At 38.0% G+C, this 18,326-nt stretch overlaps 2 protein-coding genes across 3 annotated transcripts in view; one reads left to right on the forward strand and one right to left on the reverse strand.

Moving 5' to 3' along the window:
* LOC111226896 (serine/threonine-protein phosphatase PP1-beta catalytic subunit) overlaps positions 1-5,671 on the reverse strand; it is a 29,098-nt gene extending 23,427 nt beyond the window's left edge. The window contains exons 1-2 of the mRNA XM_022752204.1: positions 5,567-5,671; positions 2,787-2,993 (exon numbers count right to left, since the gene is read on the reverse strand). Of these exons, the coding sequence (XP_022607925.1) occupies positions 2,787-2,838 (52 nt within the window). The 5' untranslated portion in view covers positions 2,839-2,993; positions 5,567-5,671. The remainder of the gene's footprint in view (positions 1-2,786; positions 2,994-5,566) is intronic.
* A 16-nt stretch (positions 5,672-5,687) lies between these two features.
* rela (RELA proto-oncogene, NF-kB subunit) lies at positions 5,688-17,371 on the forward strand. 2 transcript variants are annotated; one of them, XM_022752201.1, is made up of 11 exons: positions 5,688-5,772; positions 7,539-7,574; positions 7,867-8,012; positions 8,988-9,133; positions 10,809-10,900; positions 12,126-12,260; positions 13,265-13,369; positions 15,551-15,766; positions 15,867-15,947; positions 16,052-16,135; positions 16,478-17,371. In XM_022752201.1, exons 1-11 carry the CDS (start codon positions 5,766-5,768, stop codon positions 17,326-17,328), a joined length of 1,899 nt encoding a protein of 632 aa, XP_022607922.1. In that variant the 5' UTR covers positions 5,688-5,765; the 3' UTR covers positions 17,329-17,371. The 2 variants fall into 2 exon arrangements, with proteins under 2 accessions (XP_022607922.1, XP_022607923.1); XM_022752202.1 differs by having other exon boundaries at positions 16,481-17,371.
* The last annotated feature ends 955 nt before the right edge of the window (positions 17,372-18,326 follow it).

Below are 18,326 nucleotides of genomic sequence, written 5' to 3' on the forward strand. Positions count from 1 at the left end.
CCCCCCTGGCCTACGCATCATATTCACCAGAAATAAAGGAACATTTTTTTTTGTTTGTTTGGTACAAGACCAAGAAAAATCATATTTATTTTGATATTTTTTTCAGTAAAAATGAAATGCAAAAACAATCATTCCAACTTAAATCGCAATATCTGCCAAAATAATCTTAATATTCTTTTTTTTTCCATATCGTACAGCCCTGACATAAACAAAACTTTTTGATAAGAATCACTTAAATTTGCTTATGAAGGACCTGACAGTACAGGACAGTTAAAAATTAACTTTTTGGTCGATTTACATCCCTGGCTCTGCTGCTATGGAGCTGTTACTGAAACTAGTATTGAAAAAATATAAAACTTTTAATTTTCAGAACATCAACTTTTTGTATTAGTTGGACAAAAACAAATGTTAATTTATGAGTTGAAACTCCATCAAACTAATGAATACCTTGAGATACAGTTGGGAGCTGCAGAAAAAGTTAGTAAGTGAACTTAATGTAAAGACGACTTTCAGGTCCTTTCATGCCAAACTATCAATATCAGCCTTCAGAAAACCATAAGCATTGGGTCTGCTTCTCAGTTGGTATTTTCACACCATTTACCAAAAGTAGTCAGACGGATACAAACTAGCTGTAGCGGCTGAGAGGAGTTGGATGGTTGGACATATTCACAGCTCACATCTGGAAACCTTTAGGGCCTGATCTCTCCAATTTCCTTCACTGAGGTTTCCTAGACGCTGCATCAAAAAAAAAAAAAGCTGAATATGAAGTCAGCCTGTTTAGTCCTGCCCAGCTGACAATACACTACAGTTGACACTCACATAAAGAGCAAATAATTATCATTATGTAATCAGTCCTAATCAATCCAGATGATTAAGTTATACTGACATACTGATCCACAGCGTGCTCATTCATTACGCTGACAGATTGTGTGTGTGATTTTCAACACAGTGAACCTGTGAGAGAATCGATCACAAATGTTTGTTCACAACTGCCTTGGCTGTCGACATGTTTACTGAAAAAAACAGAGGGACACCGTCTCTGTGTTCTCAAGAAAATGTGTGACAAAAACATCAGCTCACCTGTATCAGGATCCCTTATTTTGCACTGACTAAGAAAGTCATCCACTGCTACCCAACACATAACAATGGTGGGGGCGCAACAACAACGCTTTCTTCGAAAGTACAGAGGTAACCTTTGTGCAATATTATCGACCTCAAAGTAGACACTTTGGAGTTAGAAAAAAGCCAACCTTATTTTATCAAAGCGTGCACATATTAAGATACAGGGGTTATGATTCAATATATTGCAATCTTATAAGGAAGGCAATGTATTGCATTTTTTAATATCTAATTGTAGGGAAACTGTCATACTATAAAATAAAAAACACACCACCATATATCTTTCAGTTTATGCCACTCATACAGTGAGTCACACCGTACAGAATCAACAAATATGCATGTGCCTCGCAATGTTGCGTTTTGTGGAGTTTATATATCTCTGCATTTTCTGCTGCTTTATTCTGCTTCATTTATAAAGCATATTAATCTATAAGAAGCTGTTTGATCTTAATATTACTACATAAAGTCTGTGGAAATATGCTGTGGTGGTTGCTTTTGGTGCTGTTCTCACCTGAATGGTATATTTGAAATACCAATGCATATACGCCTGTTCGCCTAAAGATGCGCTTTAATTCAAAAGTTTTTTATCATATAATCATCATAATCACCATACAACATTTTTACCCCTCCTTTCCCCCCTTTCAAAAATCATATTCTTAAGTAATACTATGACTCATGATGATTTAACTTAATGCATGAATTACTCCAGCATGTATCATGAATTACAGTCATGACTTCATATAATGAGTTCACATACATTTACTCAGCCTCTATTATTAAAAAAATAAGGTGGGGGGTGTAGCTGCGGGGCCCATGGTACTTTTATGCTGTCTTGCTTAGTATATAAACACAATAAGTCTATGTTTTGCCTTCACTTTCCAGCTGAGAAATCCTTACACCAGATCACATTTGGAAAACTGACATTTACTCTTTTTATTGGATAAAAATATTTGGGCGATATACTGTAACAACGATTATACAGCTCTTCACAGAGCTGACAATTCTAATGAAATTTTCGGCACACTTGATTTACCAAGCTGCATATTGTTTGAAGGGAAATGCCAACTTTTGTGACTGATTTGCCCCACAAGCTCCCGCCTGTCCTAGTGTATTTTGTTGTGAAAAGCTAGTGGATATAGAGAGCAGTAGAGTCGAGGTTTTTGAATGGTAAAAGAAACTTAGCTAGTGTTTTGTTAGCTGTATGCTAAAGTGATGACACCGTCAATGATGTAATACAAGCAATGCAACATTTAATCAAGAATAAATTGCTACAGTTTTAGGGTTGGTCTGACGTTCACTCCTGTACTGTCGGGGGAACAACAATCAACAGTCCTCCAGCTACAACTTTCTTACCACTGAACCTTGAACCCACACTTTTACAACCAAAATTGAATTTATGAAAACACTCAAGCGTCACAGACATGAATTAATCATAACTTTATCTAAAAAAAGACACAGGAAAGAGGCGGCGGCAGACTAAATGTGTGCCTGTGATTCGTATTACAGTCAGACGGGACTAGTCCTGTACACTCCAACCCGGGCTACGCTAGCAAGTAAAGCGGCTGTTTTTCTTGTCAACTTGCCTCAACACGAAACATAAATAATGCTTCAAAGCTAAAGCCGTAAAAAAACAGGACAATACAGACGTAATGCGGTTGTTAACTCACCCTCTAAAAGCCTGGAAATCAGCGAGTCGACGTCCAACTCCCCCTCCGCCATTTCTGTACCGAACAGCTCTACCCGCCGCAGTCTGGAGCAGGCAGGGAAGGCACCGCCTCACCGCACAGAAACGCGCCGACAACCTCCTCCCACTCACAGGCCTCCCATGTAGGACTCCTATGCTGCCTTCACGTGCCTCTCGGACACTCTAACTTCTATCACAAAGATGGGAAGAAAAGACAGCTTTTAGATTTTTCAAGTCATAGTTTTACGTTGAATAGTTTTACAAAAACATCTTGACTCAAGTCCACTTATTAAATCTTTTTCCCCAGAGCTTTCAATCAAATTGAAGTCTTTCTTAGCTGATTGATTTTGCTCAATGTAAAACAGTGCTGCTTCCAAAGTCAAGAATTAACTCAAGTTAATATCCTAAATAAATGACATATATAAAACTATAAATACATTTGATGATTGACAGCATATTAGATTTCTGAACATATTTTTTTCTACCTTGCATGCAGCTACTGCCATTGGTTTCCAAAATCACTCACACTTACATACAATATTATAGTTATTTCTCTCAAGTGCATTTACTTGTAAAATTCAAAACAGCTGTGGTCTTGGTAATGGTCCATCTAACTGAAGGCATCAAAGAATGTTAAGTGTATGAATACATTAAATAAAATGCATGACATATTGATATGTTAATGTTTTTATTAGAGTAAAACAACAAAGATACAATGCAAAAACTGCAAAACTTCAACAAAAGACAACAATAAGATACAGCTTGACATTGCAATGAGTAACCCCACCCTCATGGAAAATCCTAGAATGCACTAAGCATTTGAAAGTTTAAAACAGACATATACCTGTATTAGTATAGACCGTGAGAAGCCTCCTGAGCGCCCAAGTGGCACCCATACAAACAGGGGGCAACATGGAAACTCAGTCTGAAGAAATGGAATTCCCACCTTCTTAATTTTATGCAACATTTTCTTGTTTTCTTAAGTCGTATGTGTAATTTCCGACGACATTTGAAAGCATCAGTATAGCCATGGCCTTTGCAACAAGTTGCTGTGCTTGATAATAATAATAATAATAATAATAATAATAATAATAATAATAATAATAATAATAATATACGGGTAGAGATTTTTTTATTTCATTAACTCAGCTGACAATTTTTGCAAAAATGTGATATTTCAGCTTCTTTGATTTCTGGCCCCCTGCATGAGAATGAGAATCTGTGCAGACATGAATGTTTTCATAACACAGTTTTGTCAACATAAGTGAATATGAAATGAAGAAAACGGTGGGAAAGTTAACACAAGAGAAGCGTGATTAAGGGCTAGTCACTAAATATGAAAGGACAAATGCTCAGACAGCAGATCCTGATTTATTCACCGGCAGCGCTCTCTCCTGGCCAGAATATGTATATATATACATTTCTCAAATAAACTGTTTTTTATGATTATTTCGTGATTAAATAATAGAAGAATTACATTGTCCTCAGTCGAACAAATGAAATAATGAACGAATAATGCTGTAACTGTCTTGCCAGTGTTAAAGCCTGTAACTGTGGTTTTTACACCAGCTGATTGGAAACTTGTAGTATGGGTCAATAATAAAAATTGTCATAAAAACATTAAAAAAAAGGATTATTACAAGTAGATGTTTTTCATTAACGAGTCTGTTTACAGCAGAAAAACCCTGAGAATAAACTACTGGCAGAGACTGAGATGGATCCGGTCTAAAACTCTCTTCCAGGTTATGACTAAAGCCAGAAGTTATGTTATTGCCTCTCCCACTCACAACTTACTTTTCTGTTCCTTTCAAGTCCGTCATCTGGGTATTTCCGCACTGTTTTGAGTGGGTGGTGGCAAGTTGCAATGCAGAGGAAAAGCGGGTTCACCTTGTCAAGCTAGCCGAGGATAACACCGGAAACAGACGACTTCTCTTCAAAATAATAGCATAATTTTTAATGACCATATTACCTAAAATATGTGACAAATTGGCCTTTATTATTACTTAAATAAAATATTATCATTATTATTAATAAAGAAAAAGTCACAAAGAAACGAGATCCCAAATATTCACATGGAGTGAAGTTTATACACAAATCATGAAATGCACTGTCGAAGTACTAATTTGTTTTCAAAGAAGACTCAGTGTTTCATCATGTATTGTTTTTAAATGGTACAATTACATTTTTACTTTTAAATATTTGTAGAATTAAGATTTTTTGGTTATAGAAATATTTTTGCCATTTCCTGAACAGTTTCATTACCATTATTCTGCATATTTTAGTGGAAAACGTGTGGTACAGTACTCAAATATAAGCTTTACCACCAAAATTCATTGTAGCTGAGTAGAATTTTAAACTAGTAAATGAAGTGCACTAGCTTTATTTAGAGGCTTTGTTTTGTTATTCATCTTTAAATCACATTTTTTGGTTTAAAGATGTAATAATATTTTGACAATGACAGTATTGTAAAACACTTAAGATATCCTAATTCAAAAACTGAAATTCGATTTTTTACTATTTCTATTTAAAACTGCCTTGTTTACTTGTTCAAATGAATAAGCAACTTAAATGAATGGAAAACAGGGAAAAATTAAAAATAATAAATAGCCCACTGTGGGAAAGACATTTTCATGAAGACAATGAAGTTACATTTTCATGAAGCCTACTACAGAGTGAAGTCCCCAAAAAATAATGTTGCATCATAATGCTCGTCAATAGGTGTTGTATTTTTTGCGCTGTTCTTACCGGAAACATGTGTCATACCTGCGTTTAGCTTTACTGAGTAGTCTTGGACACAGTTGTAGGTGGAGCGAAGGAGGCGACAGAACAGCCCTGTAAAGAAGTTTTTAGAGTCTCCTCTGTCGTGTTTGCACCGTCTTTTAGTTGGAAAAAACAACAACAACCAAACAACAGATAAGCTGGGTCGTGGCGGGAGAAGCCTAAGTCTGAATCAGACACAGCCATGGACGGTAAGTGGAGCTGGTTTTTATTTGTTCGAGCTGTTTACCCAACTCAGACTCTGGAGGTGAAACTGTACAGGGAGTTGTTTTGCGCACAAGGGAAAGCCCCGCTACCGCTGAGTTTTGCTAACAGGAGGAGTCTGCTGTTCCCGGACAGTAAGCTAATGTACAAATAGCGCGTTCACTAGCTTAATTTATCTGATGTCAGATTTAATATGTTTACTCCTCTTTCGCTGACTTACTTATCTGGCACGGGTGAACCAAACCGTGTAGAGCTGCCAAGAGGCCTGATGTGTTTGTCCACCTCATGCAACAAGAAATGCCAAACTTCGTTTAAAAAATTGGCATTTTAACGGTTATCTGTCTATTCTGGGACATATACGAGTTACATATCACATTTTAAAAAGTTGTCACTCATTGTGAAAAAAATATCTTCAATTCCGCTAAGATGTTAGACACCAGCTTGCATTCGTTTCAATTAAAAATCTCCCCTGTTACGATCGGCCCACGCTGCTAGCAACCGCCCACCTCAATTTTAGTGGATGGAAATTATGGAAATTACGCACCATATTTTTGCACAAAGTGTGATGAGATACGGGTTGTTGTTGTGGCAAATATATGCCGAAGTGAAGAGTGTCATTGTACGATTAAAATCTGCCCATGTGTATATTTTACATCACAGTTTCCTTTGCTTTTAAGAGAATACATAAATAAATACCAAGTTTTTATATTGTTTTTTTGCCTGATTAGGATGAAAACCTAACAAGAGATTGACTTTGTTGATAAACACGATTTATCTATATCTAGAACATGGATAGGATCATTAAAACAAAATCTATTACAACAAGTCAACAATGCATGTGACAGGCATGACAAGCTTGTTAAAGCATTAACGCCTTTCAGGGCAATTAGAGTGAAAGTGACTCAAAGTGTCCCAGATGCTTCAGCTGTGATATTAACACATTCAGTTATTTTTATGGGCACCTTCACTTTCACAACATCCAGTCTCAATGAATAAACTGGGATATATTTCAAATAAATAGTCAAAAGTGCAATTATTACACACTATTTATTATTTGTCCAAGTCTAAGATCCATAATAATTCAGTTTAATCTTACATTATATAACTTATAACAGTGATTCTTTTCATTTGTCACTGTTTGGACAAAACGTTTTTTTCCCCACATTGTATTGCTTTGGTCTTAGACTGAGAATCAGGCTTGTTACAACTTGGAAAGCATCCCACTCACGCTTTGAAATTGAACAAGTCCTACTAGGTGATGGGTGGAGCTCTAATCACCTGATCATGTGTCACACTTCACTCGTTTCTATGAATCTCAACAATTCATTAACCTTCAGGGAACCTGAAACTAGAGTGCTGGTGCTGCCTTGCTCTTCAATCACAATGGGGGCTTCTCATAACATGACGGGTATTGTGACACTGATATTACATCCTGCCGGTCTTTGTTTGCTTTACTCGGCACGTCTTCTTCTTTATCTTATGGCAGGCAGTTTATGATGAGTAATTATATTTAACTGGGAAGTCCTCGCATCTCAGCGTCCCTTGACCTCTTTGGACGTAGCACTGTTGAGATGTTTTCCACCCAGACCACACCACAAATGACAAACTCTCACTAAACCACAAATACGTTGTGAGGCTGTTTTTGGTTTTTGTCATGTATGCTGCCACTGTGCCCTGTCTGTCATTACTATACATGGTGATCTGCTATTTCTTTTAAGGGGGTTAAATTTGCTTTTCTTGTTGCCCACCACAGGTGTGTATGGATGGGGCATGACCCCACTCAACCCAGGTAAGAAGCTATTTCCCGCAAATGATCAATGTCATGCATGAATCAGTTCTCATATTGACTACAGAGTTTTCATGAGTAAACATTTCGACACTCTCTGTACTGGTGATCAATGTAAGAGCTATTTCTGTGTTTACTAACTGATAGAGGTGAAGCAGTGCAGACGGGCAGTTGCACAATCTGACCACCGTGCTTTTGTATTTCCAAAAGTGACATTTAAGCAAGATTCTTCTTCTTCTTCTTCTTCTTCTTCTTCTTCTTCTTCTTCTTCTTCTTCCTCCTGCCGGTGCATCAGTCCAAACAGCGAACCCCTTCATAGAGATCATTGAGCAGCCAAAGCAGAGGGGGATGAGATTTAGGTATAAGTGTGAAGGACGCTCAGCCGGCAGCATTCCTGGAGAGAAAAGCAATGACACCACTAAGACTCACCCAGCCATCAAGGTGAGTCGGACACAACTTTTTGCTGCATGTCTTCTAGCTGTGAAACTTTTAATGTAGATTAGGTGATGTAAAACTGCATCTTTACTTTACCGTACTACTCTGACATAGTTGTCCGCATACCTAGTGTGGACCTAGAGGCACTGGTGGGGGCAGGTCAGGGCTGAATGAACTCTTGCAGCAAAAGGAACATCTTTGTTAGGAATGTCAAGAGTTTGCACAACATAACTGAACATAGCAAAACTTGAGGAGGTTATCATGTTGTTCATGTTGACATCACAGCAGAAATAAACACGGTAGCAATAGACACAATGAGTAACATCATTAGATGTAAGATTGTTCCAGCCACAAACCAAAAAACTTAGACTGAGATAGAAATACTTAGCATAAATAGGACGGTTGTGAAAAAAGGTACAAAAACCAATGTGCGTACTTTAGATAGATTTATCCAAAATAGATCAAGGCATGTGCTAAAGCATGATAAAATATGCAGTTGCTATAGGGTATAGTGCATTCGGAAAGTATTCAGACCCTTTACGTTTTCCCACTTCAATCTACACTCAAGACACCATAGTTACAAATTGAAAACAAATTAATTTTAGAAATTGTTGCAAATTTATTATAAAGGAAAAATTGAAATTTCACATTGACATAAATATTTAGACACTTTGCTATGACATTTGAAATTTAGCTCGGGTTCCTCCCATTTCTCTTTATCATCTTTGAGAGGTTTCTGCACCTTGGTTGGAGTCCACCTGTGGTCAATTCAATCAGAAGCACACACACCTCTATGTAAGGTGAATGCATAACAGAGCAAAAACCATGAGAAGTGTGGCCGCCATGAGAAGTGTGGCCGCCATCATTCTTATATAGAAGAAGTGTGGAACAACCAGGATGCCAGACGATTGCAAGCAAGTATCCATCCATCTAAAAAATATCTTTTCAAATCATTAAAGTATGACACATTTCCTCCATCAGGTGCACAATTACAGCGGCCCCTTGCGTGTTCGTATTTCACTGGTAACAAAGAACGCACCGCACAAGCCTCACCCCCATGAACTTGTTGGGAAGGACTGCAAACATGGCTACTACGAGGCCGACCTGCAGGAGAGAAGAATACACAGGTAAGCGTTGTTCTTTTCACACACTTTAGAGAAATGTGGGGAATTTGTTGCAACTTCATGCCTGTGTTTCAAAATTACACTGAACTGCCTCGGGAGAAACTGTATTTGGTATTTGTTTGACACTGACCTAGAAAAGACCTTCATTATTTGTGGGAGATGACGTGTTCACTGTTGCCGGCTTCATCTTGGGTTTGGAGTTGAGTAAAACATTAACAGCATAAACTGCCCAATGACAGGCTGAGTTTGCCTCTGCAGACTTTGATTTCTTTCAGCTGCACTTTAAAACAGTAGGAAATAGTAGTAGGGAAGTAAAAATGGTGGCAGGCAGCAGCGACTGATAAGACCAGATCCCTTTAATTGCTTAATATTTAAACTTAATGTAACATAATTGCACCAGTCCGTTTGGCTAAAGAGAATTTTGTTTATCTATCTTCATCACAAGTGTGATGAAATTCAAACAAACTGCATGTGCTGCAGTTCACTGCCAGTGTTGTGATACAGGGTGAGTAAGTGTACAAGTTTATATTGAGTCACTTAAAAATATTGATATTGTGATAAAAGCAGAGGTAGAGTAGAGTGATACAGCAGTTAATCTGCAGTTGTAGGCTGACAGGAGTCTGAACCAGAAAGATTTCTATTAGACATCATAATGTAGATGGATAATTTGAGTTTTGCTAAATAAATGCTTATACTCATATCAGCCTAACAGTTATCTAATATACTGTGATATTTACAATATTGTAATATTGTAACATTGTAGAAGAAGAAGTGAACATAACAATTTGACGAGTGCTCCAAAGCTTGATTGAAATTCTTTGAAAATAAGATAATCTGCCATGGCTGCCAGAATGTGTAGTTTATAATGATATTTAAAAGACTGTTGCAATACATGGCAGTGTGGAAACAGATCTCTGATCATTGTAGATGGAAGGATCTAAGCCTTTTTTTTTTTTTTTTTGAGTAATCAGTGGACACTCTTTTGAAACTGTCAGGAATTCAGCCAGTATGAAGGGAGGTGTTCACTTTTATTATCAGACTAGGAACAGCTACAATACATACCTACCAAAAGAATTTAGGAAACATGAGATAATACAACATCCACTTGTGACTACGCAATTCGAGGATCCAGGCAAGAAATGAAAAAAGGAGTGAAAGCAGTGGAACTAATAGATGAATTATGATCAAATAAAATGTCAGTTAAAAAAGATAAAATCTTTATAAAAAAGAGTTTAAGTAATTCACTCTAAGTGAGTTTAAAAGGTGACTACCGGTGTGCCAAGGCAGAGGTTAACCCCAGAGAAAAACATCTTAAATGTATCACACTTTTACATTGTTAACAAGCTTATTATAGTAACTGATGTCTAAAAAATATTAATTTATTGGAAGTGCACTTGAAGTCCAGTATTTTTCCACTTCCACCCTACTCCCCTCAGCTGTCCTCTGAGCTTAGGATGTGGTCAGTGATCCATAATGATGATGCATTATTATTTTTAAATGTGGCTTTTATGAGAGCAGAAATGTCCAAAGCAGATTAAAACTTGGGTTAATGGACCATGGTATGTGTAAACTGTAAATTGTATAGCCACAGTTATGTGTTGTTCCAGTAAAAAGAATCATAAATGCAAAAGAACTCATAGTATTAAATACTACAGCAGTTCTTTTCTTCCTCTTTCAGTTTTCAGAACCTGGGCATACAGTGTGTGAAGAAGAAGGATGTGAATGAGGCTATCACTTGCAGGCTGCAGACAAATAACAACCCCTTCAACAGTAAGTAGTCATGGTTAAAGATGAGTGTAAAACACAAAGAGCTTTCTGTGTCGTTGCCCTTCTTCTGTTAAATCTGTCATTGTGTAAAAAGTTATTGTCCCCAAATGTCCCACTCAAATGTAAGTCTTTTATTTTGCTGGAGTTTTCTCAACTAGAACAGATATTTCCAGCACAAACGCGCTTTGTTAAATGTAATGCCATTTAAAATTCCAAAACCAAAAGACTTTAATGTGTCAATCTGAAATTAATGTCATCATTTCATCTGCTTGAAAAAACTAAAAATGCCCATTCTCCCGAAAAATTACTTCAAATGCTGATAACTTTGCAATAACATTTTTTGTTAGCGTAAATCATCTTGCGAGGCTAACGAACTAGCTTGAAAATGGCTGCTCTTATGCAAAACAATGGTAAAATACTGTACCTGGATAGGTTTTTAGCTAACTTTGTGGCTAACATTAAGCTAGCTACTGTATATTTTATGGGGAGTGTGATATCTATATCTTTATCTTCCTGTTTATACAACACATTTGTATTTCAACCTGTAGCTAGTATAATGTTTATCTTTGCTGGGTTAAGAAATAGCTAACTGGGTAGGTAGCATTAGCTGTGATAGCCACTAGTCATGTGTGGGTTAGGGTTTTTTTTGCTACCCACACTCGCACTGACCAACCCACAAACATATGTATTAATCATCCACCTGCACACGACCAGCAAACCTCCAACTTTTAACTATCTCTCTTTCTCTCACATAGTGTGCAAAATTTATAAAGCACTTTAGCTTTAGCTTTCATTTACCGTTATTCCTATTAATAAGAATAGGAAGAATAAGAATAAGAAAACAGATGAGAAGTAGCTGCTGCTGCCCGCTGTGCGTCCTCAAGCACCACAGAGGCGTGAAGAGAGACACTGTTTATTTCAGTAAATAGTATTAACAGTAATACACTTTATTTCTGATGGAGAGAGAAATTTTACTAATCCACTCTCCTGTGTGGAATAAGTAAACTACATGTTCGTATTCGTGACCGCTGTGGTTGTATAACTAGTTTAAAAAAGGTTTATTGGGAGTTACAATAACAACATCAAGAGGAAGTTTAATCTGCTCCTTTCACCCTGCTTTGATACTAAAATACAGATAGCCTACATATGACAGGATGCAGTGCTCTGCCAGACTGCTGTGTTGCCTGTTTGTCCACCCCACCCTAACTCTGCTTTTTCTTGGCTGCAGTTCCTGAGGCGAAGGTGTGGGAGGAAGAGTTTGACCTGAATTCAGTGCGGCTTTGCTTCCAGGCCTCCATCACTCTGCCTACAGGGGAGCTGTTTCCTCTGGAGCCGGTGGTATCACAGCCCATTTATGACAACAGTGAGCGGAAAACACATATACATACACATATCTTAATATACTGTATGTTAAAGTTGAATTGATGGCAACTTTTTAACATTAATATTAATATCAATAGTGTGCTCGTCAATATCTTCTGACAGACTTTTTTTAAAAACTCAAAACCTTTCAAAATACAGATACAGTTAGAGAATCTTTTTTAAAATCGATTTCTTGGGGATAAATCATTGTCTAAATATTATTTTTACAACACTTACATTTATTGAAATGTCATGACGACATGAAACATCAACAAAACATTTTGAAATTTTCTGTACATTCTCGTTCAGATTTATTGATTTATTGTGCATGTGTCACCAAGACATCTCCATATGTTTTGCACAAACAAAAATTGTTTTTAGTTATTTTTGTTTTTCAATCTCCACGATTGTTGCTCTTTCTAGATTATTCAGATTTGTTGCACCAAAAGTTAGCAGTCTCCACAGTGCTAATGCTAATATGTACAGTTGCTATAAATCGTCAATATAAATAATTGTCTCAAAGATGTAAATGTAACAAAGTAAATTTACTCAAATACTGTACTTAAGTACAAATTTGAGGTACTTGTACATATTTATTGTAGTGGAGTACTTTCCCAGTGTAGGGGGTGTGTGCTTCAGAATAAGATCTGAGCACTTCTTTGACCACTGTGTCTCCATATGAGTTTGCCCACACTTTTGAAATGTGACATTCACTATTTGAATTAAAGTAAGCTGAGTTTTTCATAATGAGCAGTAGTTTTGAGTAAAGTAAGTAGATGGTTTTAGAAATTAGCTTTTTGCTTCCCTGTAGAGGAATCAAGATTAAATAAAAAAATATATATATATATACAATCTGTAAAGGCGGGTATTTAATTGTGTTTGTCTGTCAAAAGATTTCGAGTTCACTATTTTACAGAGCAAAGAACAGAATTTTGCATGATTGACCTGTGTCTGGTATTAATCGCTAGCTCTGGTTTATTTGTTCACGCTTGTTCCGTGTGGCAGGGGCCCCAAACACAGCTGAGCTGAAGATCTGCCGAGTCAACCGCAACTCTGGAAGCTGCAAGGGAGGGGATGAAATCTTTCTGCTGTGTGACAAAGTGCAAAAAGGTACACTATGCCTGTACTGTACAATGGTCTTTCATTTTATTCTGCCACTGTGTCCCGGTATGAACAACAGCCCCGTGCAGCACAGGAAGTTTGTTCATAACTCTGAACCTTTACTTTCATATTTAACAATCCATAAATAGATCTCAGAACTGACTGAGGTGTTTGTAAAGCTTGCAATCAGTCAGAGCAGTGAAGGTGTAAACCCATCACACCCACCCAGATACAAAAGTGAGATATTATACTGACAATAGACTGGCTCTTTTTGAGTAAGTGAGCGTGAAATGCAGGTTCATTGTTACACAGAGTTTCTATGTTCTTTCCTTGTAGATGATAGAAAAGATAACCTCATAAATTACACAGTCATAGTCCAATTTCCTTCTTTAGAAGTGCAGTTGAATAGAAGGAAATATGAGTAACACAGCTAATGACTTAGGGCATTGATTTAATAAAAAGGATTGTTAGCCAACATACACAAAAACTGATTACACCAATCTCTTATTAACAGAAGGATTGTTCGCCTACTTTCCCTTGACACCGCAGAGAAGTAAATCTCATATTAAAATGCAACATTACAGACACTGTTAACAAGTCATACTGAGGCTTGTAGGTTAGCAAATGCTTGTTTTTAGTCATTAAGTTACACCTAATACAGTATTTATTTTTACTATGCAGCGATTACCTTATTCACCAGTCACTACTCCTCACCCCTCAAATTGATGTTGAAGCACTAATCAATATTTATATGTGAATAATGTATCAAGAATTAAAATTATAAACCAAGCCTGCAGCAGTAGTGAGAGCTTTAGCCTATTCTAGCTCATTGTTTTGGTTTTCCTGCCTGCAACCTCATTTCCTGCCACAGTAGTGAGTGCTTTCAGTCAAAAAGCTCCTGAAAATGGACCACTGTGGTCTACCTGCTCAGCACCCAATGGCAGACAGACAATATTAGCAGATAACAAGTGAAAGCAGTAGAGTATTTAGAGCTCAAACGCAAGAGCCAGATATGTTTCACAAGAGGCCAAAACACAACTAAAGAGACAGTGAATATTAGACTTAAATTCATGAAGGTGGCCAGAGACATGACTCCAAATTAATGCTAATGTTGCTAATGAAGCTTTATAAGGTCTATTTTGCATTTTCAGCTCGATCCTGTAGGCCTCCCACCAAAACAAAAAAAGCAGCACAGCTTTAAGTATGCATCCTAAAAAAACTCTGCTTTTGCATACAACCTGTGTGCACTGGTATTTTGGGCCACCACTATTGTTGCACATGTGAGGTTTTCTTGCCTGTCACTGCACTTGCACTGCAAATCAGCCATGTTATCACTGAGTAACCTTTATCACAAAATCCAAAAGCTTTCTTCCTCAAATTGTAGATCCAGTTCTCATTTTTCTTTTTTTTTTTCTTAAATAAATCACCAGTGTGTTTAGTGACTGCTTAACTGTCTCTGCTTCTGGTGTTCATGTACAGAATATGAAAACACCTTCATGATTTTCCTTGAAAAAATGTAAAGTTTTTGAAGTATACCATAGGATTCACATCAGCGTGGTGCTGTGCTGCTGATATAGAACCCAACTCTTTAAACTTTCACTTTCCCTGCTCCTTGTGAAAATTTTATCGCTTCATCTTTTTTGGTTTCTTTGCATTATCTTTTACCTAATTAATTACCTAATTAACACAAACAAAAACATTTGATCATTATCAGTCTTTTCCCTGCGTTGTTTGCAGCAGTTTGATCATGGCAGGCGCGCATGCAATAAACCATGTTCTTCGTATTTTAGAAATTGGAGCTGTGGGACACTTAGCCTGAGATGCACATTGCATCAGTGTGAAAACAGCCTGTGAAGCCTGCATAGACTAGATCATGAAACTCTTTGTCCTCATCTTTCCAGGAGAACGTCATGTAGCCGTTCTCACAACAAGTGGAGCCATTACATTGTCATTTAAACATTAAGCCTCTTCCTACATGAAGTTTAACAGCTGAAGCTAATTACACGGTTTGTAAGCTCTCGTCAGACTTTGTGTAGCATAGCAGCAAAGGTGATGCAACACTTCAGGGACTTGGAGCTCTTGTGCTCTGTCAATGGTAAACCTCAGAGCTGAAATGACTCAGTGTCTGATTTTGATTCCTCTTTGAAGTCAGTTTAGTATCTTATACTTCCATTTTCTGTTTCCCTACAGAGGACATTGAGGTGCGTTTCTTCCAGGACTCCTGGGAGGGAAAGGGCACTTTCTCACAGGCCGATGTCCACAGGCAGGTGGCCATTGTGTTCCGTACACCGCCCTACCGCGACACTAATCTCACTGAGCCCATTAGAGTCAAGATGCAGCTCCGCCGGCCATCTGACCGCGAGGTCAGTGAGCCAATGGACTTCCAGTACCTGCCCTCTGACCCAGGTAGGAGGCGATGTTCTCATGCTTCCAATTGATACTTGAATTTGTTTATTAACTATCCAAACTGGGTCTTATAACTGCATTTTAAAAATGTCCCCTGTAGATGAATACAGACTGAGTGAGAAGAGAAAACGTACAGGAGACATGTTCCAGAGCCTCAAGCTGGGACCCATGCTGTCTAGTGGTACGTTAATGAGATTTGTTTGTCTGCCATAATATAATGAGGTAAAAGGCAATAGTATTTTTTTCAGTTGCAATGTAATATAATCATATCTATTACAATTTCAGTGTCCATTCCACAAGATAGACGGCACATAAGCCCAGCAAGGAGAACAGTCACAGCCAAGCCTCCATCAATGAACCCACAAGCTGGTGAGTCTGTTTACATTGTTGATGTCACATATGGAGATCCTTTTCAATCCCTGCTCAGATGGGCTCAGACCTAAAAATTGATTAATTAAATTGTTAATTGACAGAAAATTAGTTGGCAACTATTGTGATATTCAGTTGTTTAAGTCATTTACCAGGCAGAAATGTCAAACATTGTCTGGTTTCAGCTTCTCCATTCTAAGGGTATATATATATATATATATATATATATGTATATTAATATTTGTGAGTTTTAGAGTGTTAGTCAGACAAAATATGTTATACTACAGAGATGAGATTTTGAGTAGTAGAACTCAACTTGCTTGTCTATCTGTGTGTATTCAGCAGCTGTGGTGCCCCCTGTTGCCAGTGCAGTGAAACCCCAGGCTTCATACTCATATCAGCCAAGCCAGCTCTTCTCCATCCAGCCCAAGGTAGAGGCCTCTCCCTCCAGCTCAGCTGAGACTAAAAACCAAACATGGAAAATCATGGAGAGCCTGAACCTGGGCCCCCAGCCCAAAGCCACTCCAGTGGCCAACTTCACAATAAGTCAGGCGCCATCTTCCTCCTCTTCCTCCTCTACAACCACCTCCACTGCCAACCAGGACTTCTCCACTGTCAACCTGTCAGACCTTCATGAATTCTTCCCCAACATTTCCTCAGCCATGGCCCAGGAGCCCACACCTTCTCATGGGACCACTGTCTCCTCTCAGGCCAGCAGCTCCTTCACCCTCCAGGCCCCTCAGTTCCGGGTTGATGATGATGATATCCCAGAATTCCCTATCTTTCCTGAAGCCCAGGCCCCAGGTACCCTGGACAGCCTAAACATGGATGACTTTGAGGACCTTCTGAACCCCCGCCTCATCAGCGAGGCTGGAAATGGCGCCTCAATGTTGGCCCAAGCTTCATGTCAACAAGCCGCCCCTCCCAGCTCCTCCGCTGCTGCCCAGAACACAGTATCCCAGAACACTTCTGACCCTGCCAGCCAACCAGGTAGCACCTGGATGAATTACCCCAACAGCATTGTCAACTTGCTCCAGAACGAGGGCATGATTATCATGGCATCCAACAACAACAACCACCAGGCCCCTGTGCTGGATGAGTTTGATGAGTTGATGTCTGCTGACGAGGATCGTCTTATTTCCATTTTTAACAGCGAAAGCCAAGCTGGGTTTGTGTCAGGACACCAGACTTAAAGTTTGTCCATGTGATTTTTTTTTTTTTTTTTTTTTTTTTTTTTTTACAGACACATTGACATAGACCATGTGTGCTGCCCACTTTGCCATCAGAACTAAAAATCCTTTTTTATTACCAAGGACAGAAAGGAAACAAGGTGGACATGAAGGGCTGGAGGAGACTGAATGTAGCAGAACTGTTCACTGTGGACTTGCTTTTTGAAATACCAGCAAAGACATTTTATGGTATTCAATTAATGGGTTTGCCAGGCTTCATATACAGTTTGTCTGACAAATGATAAAACACAGGACAGAACATAATCAGATTTCTTTCTTTGTTTAGCATCAATCATTTACTGTTTCAGCCAGTGTCAACACAATGGTGGAAGATGGATTCACCACAAATGTTTGTTTGAAAAAGACAATCAGATCAGATAAGATCACTTGCTGATGGCATCTGTTAAGATGTTTCCCTGTAACATGTTAAGCATGTTTTTACTGTCCTTGTAACAATTCTGGTAGAGCTGATCAGTGTTAATGTGATAATCACTGTCTCTAATTAAAATGCTGTTTAGTCTGCTTTTTTATTTTAAACAAAGCAGCTGGTATATAGAATTTAATCCAACCTAGAGGCAAGTCAATGCAAATAATACCTATTGTCATTTAATTAAATATCCCCATGTAGTACTTTGTAACTGAATAGAATGTTTTCTGACTGTTGGCAGTAACTATAACCACTGTCTGTACACAGGTGCCTCTCAGCAAAATACTATGGTAGTAATGTTTTAAGAGCCAAATGAAGGTCTATATGTAAATAATTATCAAACAAGCAACATTAATAAGTACATGCTTATAGCACAGAAGAGTACAAAAGTTCATGCATCACACTCACAGAGCTGTATCAGGTCTTCCTCTGGTCTCTAACCAGTTTTTCCAGTTATTTTATCCATATGGCTACCATTTAACTCAACAGTTTTAGACCTGTAGGTCAACTTGCTAATTTGCTTTATTGAGATGGC

This window comes from Seriola dumerili, unplaced genomic scaffold (genome assembly GCF_002260705.1).
Source record: "Seriola dumerili isolate Sdu_G_001 unplaced genomic scaffold, Sdu_1.0 BDQW01000167.1, whole genome shotgun sequence".
In the NCBI taxonomy this organism is placed as follows: domain Eukaryota; kingdom Metazoa; phylum Chordata; class Actinopteri; order Carangiformes; family Carangidae; genus Seriola; species Seriola dumerili.

Coding starts and splice junctions, on each gene's coding strand:
- rela (XM_022752201.1), top strand. Junction 12,261..13,264: donor ACAGCCCATTTATGACAACA/GTGAGCGGAAAA, acceptor TCCGTGTGGCAG/GGGCCCCAAACACAGCTGAG. Junction 13,370..15,550: donor GTGTGACAAAGTGCAAAAAG/GTACACTATGCC, acceptor GTTTCCCTACAG/AGGACATTGAGGTGCGTTTC.